The sequence below is a fragment of the Cynoglossus semilaevis genome, chromosome 6 (assembly GCF_000523025.1).
Source record: "Cynoglossus semilaevis isolate Cse_v1.0 chromosome 6, Cse_v1.0, whole genome shotgun sequence".
Classification (NCBI taxonomy): domain Eukaryota; kingdom Metazoa; phylum Chordata; class Actinopteri; order Pleuronectiformes; family Cynoglossidae; genus Cynoglossus; species Cynoglossus semilaevis.
In genome coordinates, this window is record NC_024312.1 from 13357775 (window position 1) to 13374129 (window position 16355).

The window sequence follows — 16355 nt, forward strand, 5'->3', positions numbered from 1 at the left end:
TTATGTGAGTTGGAATGGAAAACCACTGCTTCGAGATTCATGAAGACATTATGGGAAAAAGTTGAGTTATTTTACAGTTTCAGTGTCTAAGTCTTCAATAATGTATGTTGAGTGTGGGCAACAGAGGACACCTACTCCTACATACTGTAGTCGTACCATTGTTGATATCTTTCTAGTAGCAGGTTGATAAAGAATGCAGGTAACGCGTTTAAAAATGCACGTTTGGATTGGTATTGTAACAGTATTAGTTATGTTACAACTAGCTTCATGCGAGCTTCCAAACGACGAAGTATCCCTGGAAATGTTGTATAGATAAAGTATTTATTTGGGGAGATTGCTTGTTGCTTGTTTCTGTGCTTTCAGTTTTTTTATATAAAGGTTGTTAAAGCATCAGTGAGGCACTCCCTTCGGTTTACTGCTTTAAGTAACTTTGTGAATGCCTCTGTGTGTGTGTGTGTGTGTGTGTGTGTTTGTGCGAGTGATTGAACGAAGGTGTGTGCTGAACCAGCAGAGTGACACATCAACAAACTCAGTCACTTTCATTTGGTAGGAAGCAGTAAAATCTTTATTAAGTCTGCAAAGACTTACCAAAAATAGGTTAATATAACAAAAAAAAAAGCCACTTTTCTCAACGCTTAAACCATACAAAACCATAATGCATCACACACATATCCGCTGCTGACTATTCCAACATTTATCAGCATTCATATATAAGTTGTTTTTTTGTTGTTTTTTTTTTGTTTACAACACAACAAAAATGGAAAGGAGAAACTTAATGGACCAAGAAAAAAAAAACATTTAACCAACATCACCCTTAGGCTTATAAATCACGTAAGGTTGCCTTGGCATGACTTTGAAGATGACTGCATTCTTAGAATGTCAAAATTAGAGTTAATTAACAAAACAAAAAAAGAATCTTTGGCACCACAGTTACTGTTTCATCAGCAAAACTGTAATCAAATGCTTTAGTAAAGTTGGATCCACCGGAGAGCAACGTTCTGGGTATTTTGATGCGTGCACGTGATAAGTAAAAGCTGAAGGGGGCGGGTGGAGTGAGAGACGGAACAATGGGCGAGTTATTTTAGGGTACAGCGACTTTGTAGGGGCTCCCAGGGACGTTGTCATCACCCCACTTGACAATGACAGTGTAGCTGCCCTTGTCCTTGACGGTGTAGGTGACGTTGTAGAGCTTGTTGCCCATGTGTTTGACGTACACCTCCTCGCACGGAGCTTGCGGCCCATGTACGCCCACCATCAGCATGTTGGTACCTAGACGGAACAGCGAGAGGGGGATTTAATGAGTGTGAACTTTTGTACTGATTTCACAGTCCGCAGATTTATACTCTTGTCGAAGGTATCTGTCTCACATGCACGACTTCCTCACCTGCTTTGCTGCAGTCGACTGTAAAATTGTTTTTCTGTCCAATCATAGCCTTAGACAGACCCGCTCCGCGACACACCACTTTGCTGGCGTCAGATGACAGCTTCGTTGAGCTGGAGGTGGAGGAGGCGCTGTAAGCACCTCCCACCTTGGAAGACTTGGTAACTGTTTCCACCAAAACAGATGAAGTCTCGTGGAGACTGTGCCCCCCTGAGAGTCGGACGCCTGAAGATGAAAAGAAGACACAGTGAGAACATTAATTACAGAACCAAGACAAGGACCAATAAATTAGAGAGGAAAAGAAGCATCTGTGGAGGGTTGATCATTCAGGTCAATACTCCCTCGGAGCATAAAGGAAGTCCACCTGTCTGGCCTTTTGTGTATGAATTGCTTTGAAGAAAACCACCCAAGTCCTCTTTACTCTGTCTACTCTCCGGAAGAGCACTGCAGTCACTGCGATTTTCAGTGAGAAAATTGTTCTCTACAGGAAAAGTGTCAACTATGGACAGTCGTCGTGTTTCAGCTCACCGAAAAATACAAGTAAACTTTTCTATGCATTTCCGGGGAACATAACAAATTTGTAAAATACAATTTTGATGCAGCAAGACGTCAGTATTTATCACTGCAGGGGCTGGAAAATGCAGTCTCCACAGGAAATGTACACTGAGCAGTATAAACCCAGATGACTCAAAATTCTCCTGACTTCCACACTTTACTCAGAAGGACATTTGTTCCGCGAGTGAGACACTTGTCATCTGTGATCCACAGATCAGATGGGAGAACGACTGTGAAGCCAACCTGTGATTTTAGCTTTGAAAGGGCTGCCCACGATGTGCTGCGGCCCGCCGTATTTGATGGTGATGAGATAGTTGCCAGGTGCCATTGGTGTGTAGGTGATTTTGTAGCCTTCGGGACACTCCCGACAGTCCATCTTAACCTTGGATGGACCGTCGATGTTGACAGACAGAGTGCCTGAGCCTGCATTACAGGTGTTGATGACAAACTCCGTAGCCACGCCTGTAAGACAACGAGACGGAGTGGGAGGAAAACAGATGGTGAAATAACCCTTTTTTTAAATTTGAGATTTTTATTCAACTCTCAACACAAGAATTTAATGATAAATAGAAAAGCTAAAGTGTTTGGACATAAATCATCGTTTAATACAACAAATTCATAAAACAAAGATCCAACATCAAACCTGTAGTTCCTCCCTGAAGTCCAGGTCCATGTGCAGTCACCATTCCTGGGTCTCCAATTAGGCCTGGATCTCCAACCCGCACATTAAAGGGGCTTCCAGGAATGTGGCACCCATTGAACTTAACATCTATTGAGTGAACGCCATTCTCCCGTGGAATAAAGCGGATTGCGCTCTTGTCTGAAACGCCGAAACGAAAAAGGACGAAGGTTATGCAAATGCAACAGTATTCGTACAGCTACATGAGTATTCTGTGCTGTACTTTCTGGTGCATACCGCTGTCTAGTTCAGTGACGTAGCACTCCTCAGAAGAGCCGGAGGGTGTGTGGACTTTTGCATCAACCACACCTCTTGCCCCATTTCGCTGAACCATGAAGGATGCTTCCTGGTTTACCTTCAGGTCTTTCTCCTGTATAACACGGGGAGAAATATCATCAGCCCACCCTGAAGTGCATTATGTTAGAGTGTGCGTGGACGAGTGCCAGTACTCTCAGGGACACAAAGCATGTGACTCATCCGGCCTGAACGAGAATAGATGGAGTGGTTTCGTATGAGAGGCAGAAAAGGTCAAAGTTTACAACGAGGCGTTTAGAGATTCTCCCTACAGGTCGATACGCGTTTGTTGCAGCTACGAGAGGCAGAGTGACATTTTAAAATGTTTGGTTTGATGTTGCACTTCACCTGGTTGTTTTAGTGTAGAACAAAAGCGCTCCGAATTGGCACTGCGGTGAACTAAATACATGTGTTTTGGCATCGTTGGCAGCTGTGATGGAAGCGCTGAAAGCAAATAAAACAAGCTTCTGCCAGGGGAGGACAGCAACAATGTGGACTGTCGCAGGTATCTTTATCTTCCTACACTCGCTTCTCTCTTTCTCTCACACTGAAACACAATGCTACTGACTGACTACACACTGCACAGCTTGTGCTGACCCATATTGGCAGGGAACAGTTAATCCAACCCTCACTGCCGGCCAGCATCACTATATCCAGCCTTTGCTGTTGTTCCCAACTTGGCCATCAAATCGTGTGTGAAGAATGCTAAAAATGAATGATCAACAATCGCTTTTAATTTTTCCCTTTGTTTATCCTGCATCAAAATGTGTTGTGTTTTTTGTTTTGTTTTGTTTTTTTTTTGTTTTCTTAATTTCGTGCGTGCATGCTTACATGCAGACTCGTCACGGTGAGCCTGCGGGCCTCATCCGACAGCGTAGCAATGGGGACGATGAACGGGCTGTCGGGGATGTGCTCATTGTTGAACTTGATTGACACCTCGTAGTCACCTGGGGATTCAGAGAGGTTGTTTACTTTTCACTACCGTAGCGACTGCAGGAAGTACAGCGAGAACTGCTGAAGTACTAGTTCACAGCCGTTGGAGACATAGTTGTGCATTCTGAAATTGTCCTTGTCAGAGATTTATACCTGGTTCTTTCACTATGTAGGAGACTCCGCAAGAGCCGTCCTTCCTGTCCTCAAAGGAGATTTCAGCCTTACTAGGGCCCTCTACAGCAATAGACAGTCCACCAGCGCCGGCCTCTCTGGTCCAAATACTGAATTCAGCTGATGAAGTTAAAACAAGAGAGTGATGATGATGATAATAATAGTAAAATTGGTTTACGTTAGGTGGAAATAATGGTAGGTAACAATGATTTTTTGAGGATACACATTAGGGATATTGCTAAGTTAGATTTGGAAGAAATTATAAATTAATAAATAATACTAACTTCAACATATTTCAAGACTGTGAACTTACTTGGGGCTCCAGCCACACCCCTCTGGAGTCCAGGTCCTCCTGCCCTGACCTTGTGTGCTCCTCCCTCCCCCATGGGCCCAACAGTAAACTGGAAGGGGCTCCCGGGGACATGCTGCCCCCTGTATTTGACATTGACTGTGTGGGGTCCCATTTCCTGTGGGATGAAGCGGACGCTGTATGTGTTGCTCCCTCCATCCATGATGTCGGCATCCACAGTTTTTCCACTGGGGCTGGTCACCTGAGCTGTCATTGCCTGGGAGCCACTTTCAACTGGATGTGCAGCGAAACAAAAAAATTAAATTTAATCCTCAAAGTGTATTTGCTATTCAAAACGGATAGATCCAGATTTGAACCCTCACCCTCAGGTCTGGCGGGGATGCCAGCGAAGCTGCTGAGGCTCTCTCTGCCCAGGAAGTCTCCAAAAACATCCCTGAATGGGCTTCCTTTTCCTCCCACCTGTGTGCTCTCCTCCACCCGTACCTCCCTCTTAGTCTCTCCACCACGGATTTTGCTGATCTCCGTGCGCTCGGTGCGAGTGTAGGTGTGGCTGCTACGGGTGAACGTCCTGGTCAGTCTTTCCTGAGCTGAAACCATCTGAAACCAGTTTCCTGGCAGAGGGAGAAAGCAGCACGTATACAAATGTGAGTGTAAAGATGCTCCATTTATTTCAAGCAGTTTGCCTGCAGCTCTCTCAACTCCTGCACAGCTTCTTTCTCACCTGGAATCTTGAGGTTTAGGCCACATGTGCTGCCTACTGAGGCAATGGAGGATGCCTGTCTCTTTCTAGTAATACTCTCTTTAATCCTTCCTTCTCCTGTCACCTTCACTGTGAAAGGGCTCCCTACGTGACAAGAGTGCAGAGCATATAGTCTCGAGTAAAGTAAAATATACATATCTGTCTTTCTTAAACTTTCTTAAAAAAAGTTACTGTACAAATTCTTACCTGGAATGTGTTTTTCAGCAAACTTAATATTAACAGTGTAATTTCCAGGTTCGGTTGGACAGTAGGTGACTCTGCAAGTCCCGTCCTCCACATCTTCACAGTTGATATCTACTTTACTCGGACCCTCGATCGACAACGCAAGACCTCCATAACCTAAAAAAAAAAAAAAAACATTTTACAACCCTTTAAACAACTGTTTAAAAAGTAAATTTGTAAATTCTGTACATCATAGTTTTGCAAGGTACCTTACCTGCATTCCTCGTGTCCACAAAGAATTCAGCCATTTCAAAAGTGTGTGCTTCCACCAGACCTTTACCAAAGGCCTTGACCCTGCTGGCCTCGCCAATCTCTGACTGTCCCACCATGATCTTGAAAGGGCTGTTAGCTACGTGCAAGCCATTCTTCCTCACACTTACTTCGTGCTCGCCAACCTCCTTAGGGGTGAAGGAGATGCCTGTGAACGCAAGAGCAGAGTGAGGGGCGAAATATGTAATAAGTAGATGAAGTGAAATGAAAATCCAATTAATGTGTGACATAAATCTAACGGTATCTCACCGAGGTGTCTGTTGGGTAGTCTCTTGAGTAGGCAGGGTTCCTCGTTGCCTGAAGGCGCTCTCACACTGGCAGTCAGAGAGCTCAGATCAGTCTCTGAGATCTTCAGAGACACATCAGCTGCTGTGCCCACGTTCAATAGAGACGTCCTGGTTATTGAATCATCCCCTAGACAGAAAAAAAGCATCGTTTAGATACATGTCAGGCATGAGTGTTCATGATTTTGTAAAACTCAAAACATAAAATCAGTCAAAAGTTTTAAGTCATTTAAATAGTACACCAAAAGTGTATGACAGCGATTTTTTTCTTCAGTCATGTTGCGCCCCCTGCATGTAGTTTCTTTTTTTTTTTTTAATTTCCTGGGTTTTTCCTAGTGGAAAACTAACCCACTAAGTGGCAATTGTGCAACTCAAAAGATGTTAGCGGCCAATAAAAGTAATCCAATCTAATGCAGTTTTATTCGTTGGGCACATTTAAAAGCAACCAAGTTGAAAACACGGTGCCGTACACCACCGTAGAACAGGGACATACAGACTAAAACAGCTGAAATAAGTAAATAAATATTAAAACACAAGAATGTCCATTAAAGTGCAGCCATTCATACACTGTGATTACTGACAACAAGGAGAGGGGTGAAGGGAAGGGCTTAGAATGAGCTCACAGGAGAAAAGGGATAATTAAGGATATAAATCTTTATAGTCACCCTTGTTGGTCTCATGTGACACAACTTAAAGATCCTTTTTGATGAAACTGTAACTGTGTTAAATGTACAATGATATAGGGTGTAGTTTGCGTTATGTCATGACGAATGGTACCCAAGCCGTGGCAGCCTGACTTCTGCGTTTTTGCACTAATTTACCCCCGACTAAGTGTCTGTTATGACATGTATTTTTTATGGCACTTCTTTAGGAAAAAATTAATTTAACAACGCATGCTAGCATACTCTACCAAAGGCAAAAATGATGCCTAGAAAAGTCTCTGCGTGTACAGTGTATATACTCACCCGTGATTTTAGCAGTGAATGGACTGCCAGGAATGTGCTTGTTGTCAAACTTGACGATGATATTGTAGTCTCCTGGAGCTGTGGGCAAGTAGGAAACAGTGCAGGTACCGTCTTTGTTGTCCTTACAGGTGATCTCAGCCTTGGAGGGACCCTCTACTGCCAGTGACAGACCACCTGAGGCAGGAATACATATTCTTATTGTCTTCTCTGTCTGCCCTGTGGTGTTGTAAATTTTGGATAAAGGTTGTTGTCATTATCATACATCCACAGTCCTGTAGCTCCCTTACCTTCTCCTGCATTCTGTGTGACCACAGTGAATGTGGCAGCCTTGTTGACCGTGCCGTAACTCAAACCTGGACCATAGGCTGTCACCACTCCACTGTTCACAGCATCTACATAGAACTGAAGAGGGCTTCCTAGGGGGATATATAATCATTGCAAAACAATTATGATTCAAAAAGGTTCTTCCTCTGTGTGAGTTTTTCTTTTTTCCGTTTAGCATAAAAATGAATCATGGTCGTCTCCTAAGATGACAACCACATGTTGTCAATACGATGTGGCGGGTTTCAGACCTGGGATGTGGTTGCCATCATATTTGATATCCATCACATGCAGGCCTCTCTCTGTGGGCTGGTACTTGATTGTGATGGTGCCGTCGTTGTTGTCAGTGATATGAGGGCGGCCAGTCTTGCCTGAAGGCATTCGCACCTCACCTGGAAATGATAGTGACATGGTTGAACATCAGTGACCTAAACAATGTGTTGTGCGGCATGTGTTGTGTAGGACACACTGCAGTGAACAATTATGTCACACCTGAGATTTCACCCTGCTGAGGTGTGAAGGGGACCAGAAAATTAAGAGGACGGAACAGAGGATCCACTGTGTCACGGGGGGCCACCGGTTCGTTTGTGGCCTGCCATTACAGAGAGAAGAGAAATAATTAGCTTCATGGAAACAATTAACGACAACAAAGCACTAAGCTCACCACTTTTACTCACCACAACGTGAAAGGGGCTCTTGGGGATGTTCTGCCCCCCGAAGCGGATGGTGATTACATATTTCCCTGGTTCCGGGGCTGTATAGTAAATGTCAAAGGTCCCATCACGATTCTCCACTACATCCATGTCCAGCTCCACTCCCTGTGGGGTCAGCACTTTACAGGTCACCTTGCCTTTCCCAGCAGCCTTAGCATCCACTGTGATGACTGTATCCTCAGAGGTCTGCAGTTTCTGGAGATTCGCTGTCAAGGACAGAAATGGAGAGCAGTTAAAAAAGAACACTGCATAAATGCAGCTTTACTTCACATAGGAACAATTCAAGGAAGGCTGCATTACTTACACACGCCGTGTCCTCCAATGGAAACTGGATGAAAGAAGACGAGTGATAAATAAACAAGTGTATTTTCCTATCCATAAATAAAACAGTGATTCATCATGGATCTGTAGTAGTACTGTTGACCTCACCAGTGAGAAGACATTTGCTTGCATCTCCTGTTGGCAGGGACTGAATACGGTATGGAGAATAAGGAATCTCATCTCCACCATATTTAATAGTGATGGTGTAGAGCCCAGTGGAGTCGGGCACATATGATACAGTGTAGGTGCCGTCTCTGTTGTCCTGGATTGTTGCATTCTTTGGTTTGCCTTCTGGGTCCTGTCAGGGAAAAGACGTAGACACTTGTCTTATTTGACAACTCAAGAGTCAATTATTTATGAGTCTTGGGCCGAGTGGAGCTGAACTCACCAGAATCTGCACTGTGAGGAGTCCTTCTCCCGCATCACGTGCATCAATTGTGAACTCGACAGGCAGACTAGCAGACACACCTTTGGTGTCCAAACCAGGGCCACTGGCACGCACCTTACTGGCATCGTGCCCAGGCTTAGACATTACCTTGAATGGACTGAGGAGAAAGGACAGCACAATCATGGAATGTAATTACTGAAGAAGACACAGCAAGTGTACTCAGGCAACACTTCCCTTCCCTGGCCAAGACTTTAATTAAGATATATCAGCACCTACTGCTTGGCTCAGAGGTTTCTAACAACTCTTACTCTACCTGTGAGGTACTTCCTGGTCTGCATACTTGACCGCTACGGTGTACGGTCCATCCTGTGCTGGAGTGTAATGAACTGTGTGAGTTCCGTCGCCATTGTTTTTCACACCTAGTGGCTCCACAGTACCTAGGAATTAGACACAGTAGAAATAAACTCACTAATATAAGTACACGTTTGAAGACGTTAATGGGATTTCAGCTGTTGTCCAGATTGTCCTCACCTGTTGGGCCATAGAGTTTGACGTCCAGTGGGGCCTGTCCCGCCTGAGTAGAGTCTACTGTAAAGGTCTGTGGAATATGGGCTCTCACCCCGGTACCTAGACCTGGACCTGTGCACTTCACTTTGCTGGGGTCCACAGGGTCTTTCACTGGCACACGGAATGGACTGCCAGGGATTGGGTGACCTCCATAGTTGATGTTGACATCGTAATCTCCCGGAGTGTATGGCACGTATTCAACACTGCAGCTGCCATCTTTATTGTCTTTGCATGAGATTTTTGCCTCCGAAGCTCCCTCGATGGTCAGGCCGAGGCCTCCTGTACCTGCGCCCCTGAGAGGAAAAGCCACAGATTAATAACATTATTCACAAATTCCAGATCAGCAATGTCTGATTTAAATGAAATTCCAAAGGTACCTGGTCTCCACTGTAAAACTATTGGATTTGTTAGTTATTCCTCCCTCCAGACCTGGCCCATAGGCACGAACCCGGGTTGGATCGCATCCCTCTACCACAGATACTCTGAAGGGACTCTTAGGTACGGGAGCGTCATCGTACAGCACCTCTACCAGATGTATTCCTACATCCAAGCAGACTCAGTCAGTTTGTTTGTTTTATCAAAATCAATATATATGTTCTAATATTAGCAACTGGCTCTAATTGTAGGACGGAAAAATTCCCTTTAAGGGAGACAAACATCTGTTCTTCTATAAACAGTTCCTTCTAATGGGTGCGTTCTGGTAAACGTACAAAAAAAAAAAAAATTGCATCTGTTCTCTATTCATTATTCTGTTACAGCATTTTTCTGAAAGAGTCCTCTCTTTGGGCCTGTATGCCAGATTCCCAGTGACTCTATGATATTAGAGCATGTCTGGTGTTAAAAAATGCTCTGTGATTTCTTAGCTTTGTCCCTATTAATATCCCCTGTCATTCACGCTATGATACTGCTGCGATCAGGCAGCCTTCAGCACACATACCTGCCTGGTTAAGAGCTTCTGTTCCAGAGACACTATTTATAAAACAGAGCTTGTCTGCCTGCCTTACACCCTCCCTCTCCCTCTCCCTGTCCCCCTCCCCCTTCTCTTAAACCGTTGCTTCACTGCATCACTCTGTATTTTTACCCCTTTCTCTCTCTCTCTCAGCTTCTCTTTTCTCACTCCTCTGCTCTTTTCCCAAATGGCGCCTCACACAAGTAACTGTTAGTGATTTCTGTGTCTGTCTGTGTGCGCTCTTTTATTCATCCGGTCTATGTGGAATTGTCTGTTTAGTGACAGCCGATAAATAAATAAAAAAAAAAAAAAGTAGTTTTGTAAATGTTGCCACTTAAGCCTCTTAGATACATCATTCTTGATTCCCTAATCACACGGCTTTCCAAAGATAAATGACGTGCTATGTGTTGTGTTTTTTTTTTTTTTTCCTACCGTCCTCGAATGCTGTATACTCCACTCGGTAAGTGCCGTCTCCCTTATCAGTGATGTAGCTGTCAGTATTGGTGCCAGACGGACTGATGATGTGTACTTTCACATGATTTCCTCCAACCTTGTTGAGGGCTCGGGCATCAACGATGAAGTGGGTTGTGACTTCTCTAAGGACCCCTTGAAATAGAAGAGCCATTCATTTTGTTAAGTGACATTGAAATTGTGACATTGAACGCAGTCCCAGCACTGTACATTAAAAGCCTTTGAGACAACAGATACTGTACATACAGTAAATGCTGTTTTTAATTAGTCCCCTCTGCCAGGGAGAAGCCTTTTTCTTCTAATGATTGTAATGTTTTCGAGTAGGGTGATTCGAAAGGTTAGGGATAAGTGGTTTTTGATTATGTTTTCTGGGGCAGTAAGTTATGGAAAGAAAATAATGTGATTTTTTTTTTTTTTCTTTGTGGCGACCTACATAGGAGATTGTCCTTTGAGTGTACTGACACAGAGGCAAATTGAGCAGCCCTAACAGAGGTCTGGCCAATCAGAGTGCTTTCTCTAGTTCATTTATTCATCTTATAATGCTTTATTCCATTCAGAGTTGCGTGTAAAAGGAGAGGCAGAAGAGAGTGCCAGGTGACACTGTATGGAGGGAAGTCAATAGCAATGTCTAAAATATATCTTTGAAAAAAAAGACCTAGGCAGAATCTCTAATCCCTAAGATTACTGCATTTTCTGCAACACACCTTAATATATAATTATTTTAATTTTAATTTTTTTTAATTTAATTGAGAGACTGCTAACAAAATTGGCTGTGGTTAGGTTCTGTATTATTAGACTAATTGTGGCTAACAATAGCAAGTTGGATTCAGTTAATTATGATACACATTTCCTGGAAGAAAATATAACATGATTATTTATATGCATTCGAAATGTTAATTATAGACGTTATTTGATGTGTATAAGCTTTTAAATAATCAGAGATGGGAGTGTTTGGTTACCCTGTTTATAGTACATTAGCAAACTGAAGACACAACGTGTTCTATCTTTTTCACCAGGTGGTGAAGCTAAATCCAATCCAATATGACTTTACCAGTGACCAACTCATTTTTAAACTCTGAATTAGATTTATTTCATCCTAAAATAAATATATTAAGTGTGTACTGTACTGCAAACTCGTTCGTACCTCTGGGCTCCACTCCTTTGAATTAGATTTATTTCTCGTTCGTACCTCTGGGCTCCACTCCTGGTCCATACACATGCACACCGCTGGTGTCCACGGATGGTTCCACCTGCAGAACTTTGGGGAACTGAGGGATGACTTGTCCACCGTACTTGATGGTGATGGTGTGTCTGCCATGGAATGGTGGGATGTATGTCACGGAGAAGGTCCCGTCTGCGGTTTTCTGGATGTGAACTTCAGCCTTGACCCCATTGTCTGACACGATTTCTATGGTGAGCTCAGCATCACCTGCTCTGGTGCAGTCCACAGTAAAGGTAGCTGGTTCGCCTGCTCTGGCCTTTTCTAGACCAGGACCGAACGCTGTTGCCTTGCTGGGATCGAATGCTGGACGCACAGCGGCCTTAAATGGAGAACCAGGAATGTGTTGCTCTGCGTACAGGATATTGATGGCGTATTCCCCCTGCTCAGTAGGCAGGTAGGTCACTGAGCATGTGCCATCACCGTTGTCCTGACACTCAATTTTAGCTTCACAAGGACCTTCCACAGTCAGGCCCAGACCTCCTGCACCAGCTGCCTTTGTGTCAATAGTAAATGGGGCGGGTTGGCCAACAATGCCTTTCTTAAGACCCGGGCCAAAGGCTCTCACCTGCAATGGAGGAAAAAACAAGTTCGGTCCATGGTCTGAAGAAATAATATTTAAAGGACATGTCCGACGTTTCAGGCTTTTACCTTTGAAGCATCAGCTGGCATTACTGCCTCAACCCCAAAGGGGCTTCCCATCACCGGGTTGCCGTCATAGCTGACATCAACCTTGTAGTGGCCCTCCTCTGGAGGAAAATACTTGACACTGTGGACTCCTTTGGCTTTGTCAGTTTCCAATTTGCATGGAATTGGTCGGCCCGAGGGCGAGGTCATCTTGACACCTACGTTTCCCTGCCCACCAGCTCCCTTTGTGTTAACTGAGAACTCCTGATCCTTGCCCACCTCCACTTCTGAAGGAAAGAGAAAAACAAAATACTCAACTTTTGTTCTCAAGTTCTTTTACATTCATAGGCAGGAGTTAAGCTGTGTGTGTGTGTGTAACTTACTGGTGTCTAATCCTTCCACTTTCACCTTTCCAATATCCAGGGGAGGTGCGACTGTGATGTGAAAGGGGCTTTTGGGAATAGGGTCTCCACCATGAGTCACCGAAATGGCCATATTCCCCTGGAAATAAGACACGAAAAAAACCAAATGTCAATGAGTTCTTGTGCAGATATGCTTAATGTTGTTTAATGTCAAAGGACTCCAGGCAGTGACCTCCAGTACCTGTTGAAGAGCAGTGTACTTGACTGTGTAGGAGTAATCGTGGTTATCAATGATCTCAAAGTCACGGACAGCCTCCCCTGGGCCCGATGCTGCAAAATGCACCTCAGGCTTTGCTTTCCCAGCTCCCTTGGTGTAGATGGTGAAGTGGGTTGGAGCGCCCACCTCCACTCCTACAACATGTGCGTGTTGTGTTAGACTACGGCGTGTTTATTACTGCATTGACTGTATAATCTTTTCTGTCACGTAACTACACTTAAATCTCACCTGTTTTATTGAGACCTGGGCCTTCAGCTCTCACCTTGCCGGCATCATGAGAAGGATCTACTTTGACTTTGAATGGACTGACGGGAATTTCCTGGTGGAGAACATTGTTACAAATACCATCAGGAAAGAATTATATAAAAATCAGCCATGTCACAACTAATAGAATACAATCCATTAGTGCCAGCGCCACTGGGAACTTTATTCTTACCTGGTCAGCAAACAATACCATGATGGTGTATTTGCCTGCACCGGGGGGAGTGTACTTGACAGTGAAGGTGTCATTGTCATTTTTGATGATGTCAAAGTCAATGTCTGCCTCTGCCGGACCAACAACCCCCGGGGCACACTTGATGCCAATGCTGATGTCTCCTAATGGTGCCATAGAATGGGTATTTTTTTACAAGGTCATTCAAAATACAATTTTCCATTTTTTAATATATGTTGTTTACTTTTTACTATACTGCTATACCAAATAATTTAGGAGCTAATTCCACCATTTCTTTTTTTTCTTTTTCTTTTTCAAATATTCTCTTGCGTAAACTCACCTTGACCAGCCTCACTGCAGTCCACTGTGAAGTATGTCGGCTCGTTAGCCTTAAGACCCGTCTTCTCCACTCCTGGTCCATAGACCTTGACTTTCTCTGGGTGAGAACCCTCTCCAACCAGCACCTAATGAAGCCACAGGATGCTTGAGGTGTAAGAAGTGAAGTGACTCAAGCAGAGCTGCAATTCTCACGTTTTCAAACAGTAAAGTACTGTATCATTAAAAGTCATAAGTGTGTATTTTCATGGATGTGTGTTCCTTACCCTGAAGGGGCTGTTGGGTACATTGACCTCACCCCAGGTAATAATGATGGTGTGTTTTATGGCTTTGACAGGAGTGTACACACACAGGAAGGTGCCGTCTCCCTTGTCTGTGATCTTGATATTGATTGTGCAGCCCTCAGCATCCTTGAAGAATACAAAAGCACGTCAGCTGTGTCCGTTTACACATACCCTGATACAAAAAGTCGATCCGACCATTTAATGCACTCTTTTACTACTCTTCCCTCAAATTAACTCTCAAATCAACACCAGTATGTCTTCCTTTTATCTGAAGAACCGTGTCTCATTTTGAAAGATTTGAACTAAATCTGTCTTTTTGAAATTTTAATTTCACAGTTCTCACAAACAGCCTGACAGAAAGAAACAACAACAAAAAAACAACCTCTTTGAGATTCTTTCTTACAAATATGAATTGTAAAAATGAAGCTCCTACTCGCTTTACCTGAGCATAGATCTTGAGCTGACCCTTTCCAGCCATGCGTGCATCGATGGTGAATTCAGTCGGTTTGTTCACAGTGACACCAGTTGGCTGCAGACCGGGTCCATAGGCTTTTACCTGCAACATTAAGAAGTATTTAAACATTGACAACATGACTTGTTTACACTCCCATATTTGGTTGATAATTCAGTGAGTGGAAATTACCTTTTCAGGAAAGACGTCATTGGCCGCAGGGAGGATGTGGGCAATGAAAGGGCTGTCCTTTATGTCTTGATCATCACAAACCACATGGACAGCATAGTCACCAGGCTCTGTGGGCCAGTAGCGTACGTCGCAGGAGCCGTCACCCTTGTCGTCACATTCAATTTTAGCCTGTGATGGACCCTCGATAGAAAAGCCTGAGAAAAGATGGCATTTCCTCATCAGATCTGAGTCTTTTAAAAGATCATATTCTTTCCTGAGAAGTATCTTTTCTGTGTCTCACCTAGAGTTCCTACTTCTGTGTTGATGGCCTCAACGACAAAGTCAGCAGATTTACCCACCATGCCAGTCTTTAGGCCAGGACCCCAGGCCCGCACCTTCTGAAGACCAGCCTCTGCACCCACTTCGACTTCGAAAGGGCTGCAGCAAACATCATACCATCAGATTACAGGTAAAGTTTTATACTTTTTTTCCCCCAGTATTCAATATCTGGAGTCGAAAAGCAGACTCTACCTGCGTGGAATAGGCTGGCCTCCCCATGTGATGCTGACTGTGTATTTACCAGGTTTAAGGGGGAAATATTCACATTCGTACACACCATTTCCTGCATCACGCACTTTGACTTGCTCCTCTGCTCCGGCTGAGGATTAAAACATAAACATAAAAAGTCAAATGTTTAAGGCACTTTTTATACTTTAGTTTTGCCCGAGTTATTGCAGCACAACAAAGACAAAAAAATAATTGCTAAAAATATTCCGAGATGAAAGATTCCGAGATGAAAGAGCAGTCTGACTCACTTGGTCCTTTGACTGAGACGTTCAGAGCTCCACTGCCTGCTCCCTTGGTGTAAACTTTAAAGTCTGCTACCTCCTTTACTCTCACACCTTTAGGCTGAAGCCCTCTGCCTGTAGCTCTACAGGCGTTTGGATTCATAGCTAAAAGAAAGAAAAAGAAGGAATTTAACCAAGAAAGGTTTAGCAAACAAAAAGTAAATGAGAGTAGCCAGCAGCTGGCAGCTGTTAGTAATAGCAAGGGCAATAAAAGTTTCCACTCCTAAAAGGTTTTTTAAAGGTTGAAGGACATAACCTGCAAATGAGAATGAGGCTTTTTGCAACACAAAGACAGTACATCAGTACATTCAAGTGCATCAAGAGAGCTTTTAACAACATTTCATTCAGTCAGTCGGAAATGTTGACTTGCAGGCTTGAAATGACAGGTGCAACTTTGGATCTGATCCCAGCCAGCACTTTACTTGGGCTTCATTGATATAAGGTGGGCATGGAGTGGAACTGGGCAAGTTTTGGATTCCACATTGACTCACCGGTTGTCCTTTCCCACATTTCTATTTGGACCACTAAGAACTCACAAGTTCTGCACACAAATGCTGGCTGGGATTGAGACAAACATTTCAACAGCACAAAAATGCAACCTGAAACTGTAAAGTCTGTGAAATATTTATACGGAAAAAACAGCATCTCATCACTAAACCTATAGCTGCAGAGAGCGAAAAAAAAAAAAACCCACATTGGCCACAACATAAAATGCAAACAGGGGCAACAACGTGGTGCAGCAAAGGGAAGCTTTGGGGCAGTCTGGCTTAGCCATAGGCACAGTCTCCCTTTT

General features: G+C 43.8%; 1 protein-coding gene across 1 annotated transcript in view; it reads right to left on the reverse strand.

Annotated features, from left to right (window-relative positions):
- Positions 1-547: 547 nt before the first annotated feature.
- The window catches only part of LOC103380304 (filamin-C-like), a 25865-nt gene continuing 10057 nt past the window's right edge, over positions 548-16355 (reverse strand). The window contains exons 7-44 of the mRNA XM_025056353.1: positions 15530-15785; positions 15246-15372; positions 15016-15152; positions 14736-14929; positions 14535-14648; positions 14075-14218; positions 13813-13936; positions 13476-13636; positions 13268-13358; positions 13004-13173; positions 12784-12901; positions 12425-12687; positions 11744-12341; positions 10516-10689; positions 9512-9674; positions 9099-9427; positions 8881-9004; positions 8568-8724; positions 8288-8477; positions 8163-8186; positions 7823-8064; positions 7638-7737; positions 7397-7537; positions 7112-7240; positions 6825-6998; positions 5825-5989; positions 5520-5723; positions 5270-5422; positions 5045-5167; positions 4686-4934; positions 4327-4596; positions 3996-4133; positions 3741-3856; positions 2853-2985; positions 2580-2756; positions 2180-2398; positions 1385-1606; positions 548-1269 (exon numbers count right to left, since the gene is read on the reverse strand). Of these exons, the coding sequence (XP_024912121.1) occupies positions 1082-1269; positions 1385-1606; positions 2180-2398; positions 2580-2756; positions 2853-2985; positions 3741-3856; positions 3996-4133; positions 4327-4596; positions 4686-4934; positions 5045-5167; positions 5270-5422; positions 5520-5723; positions 5825-5989; positions 6825-6998; positions 7112-7240; positions 7397-7537; positions 7638-7737; positions 7823-8064; positions 8163-8186; positions 8288-8477; positions 8568-8724; positions 8881-9004; positions 9099-9427; positions 9512-9674; positions 10516-10689; positions 11744-12341; positions 12425-12687; positions 12784-12901; positions 13004-13173; positions 13268-13358; positions 13476-13636; positions 13813-13936; positions 14075-14218; positions 14535-14648; positions 14736-14929; positions 15016-15152; positions 15246-15372; positions 15530-15785 (6801 nt within the window). The 3' untranslated portion in view covers positions 548-1081. The remainder of the gene's footprint in view (positions 1270-1384; positions 1607-2179; positions 2399-2579; positions 2757-2852; positions 2986-3740; positions 3857-3995; positions 4134-4326; positions 4597-4685; positions 4935-5044; positions 5168-5269; positions 5423-5519; positions 5724-5824; positions 5990-6824; positions 6999-7111; positions 7241-7396; positions 7538-7637; positions 7738-7822; positions 8065-8162; positions 8187-8287; positions 8478-8567; positions 8725-8880; positions 9005-9098; positions 9428-9511; positions 9675-10515; positions 10690-11743; positions 12342-12424; positions 12688-12783; positions 12902-13003; positions 13174-13267; positions 13359-13475; positions 13637-13812; positions 13937-14074; positions 14219-14534; positions 14649-14735; positions 14930-15015; positions 15153-15245; positions 15373-15529; positions 15786-16355) is intronic.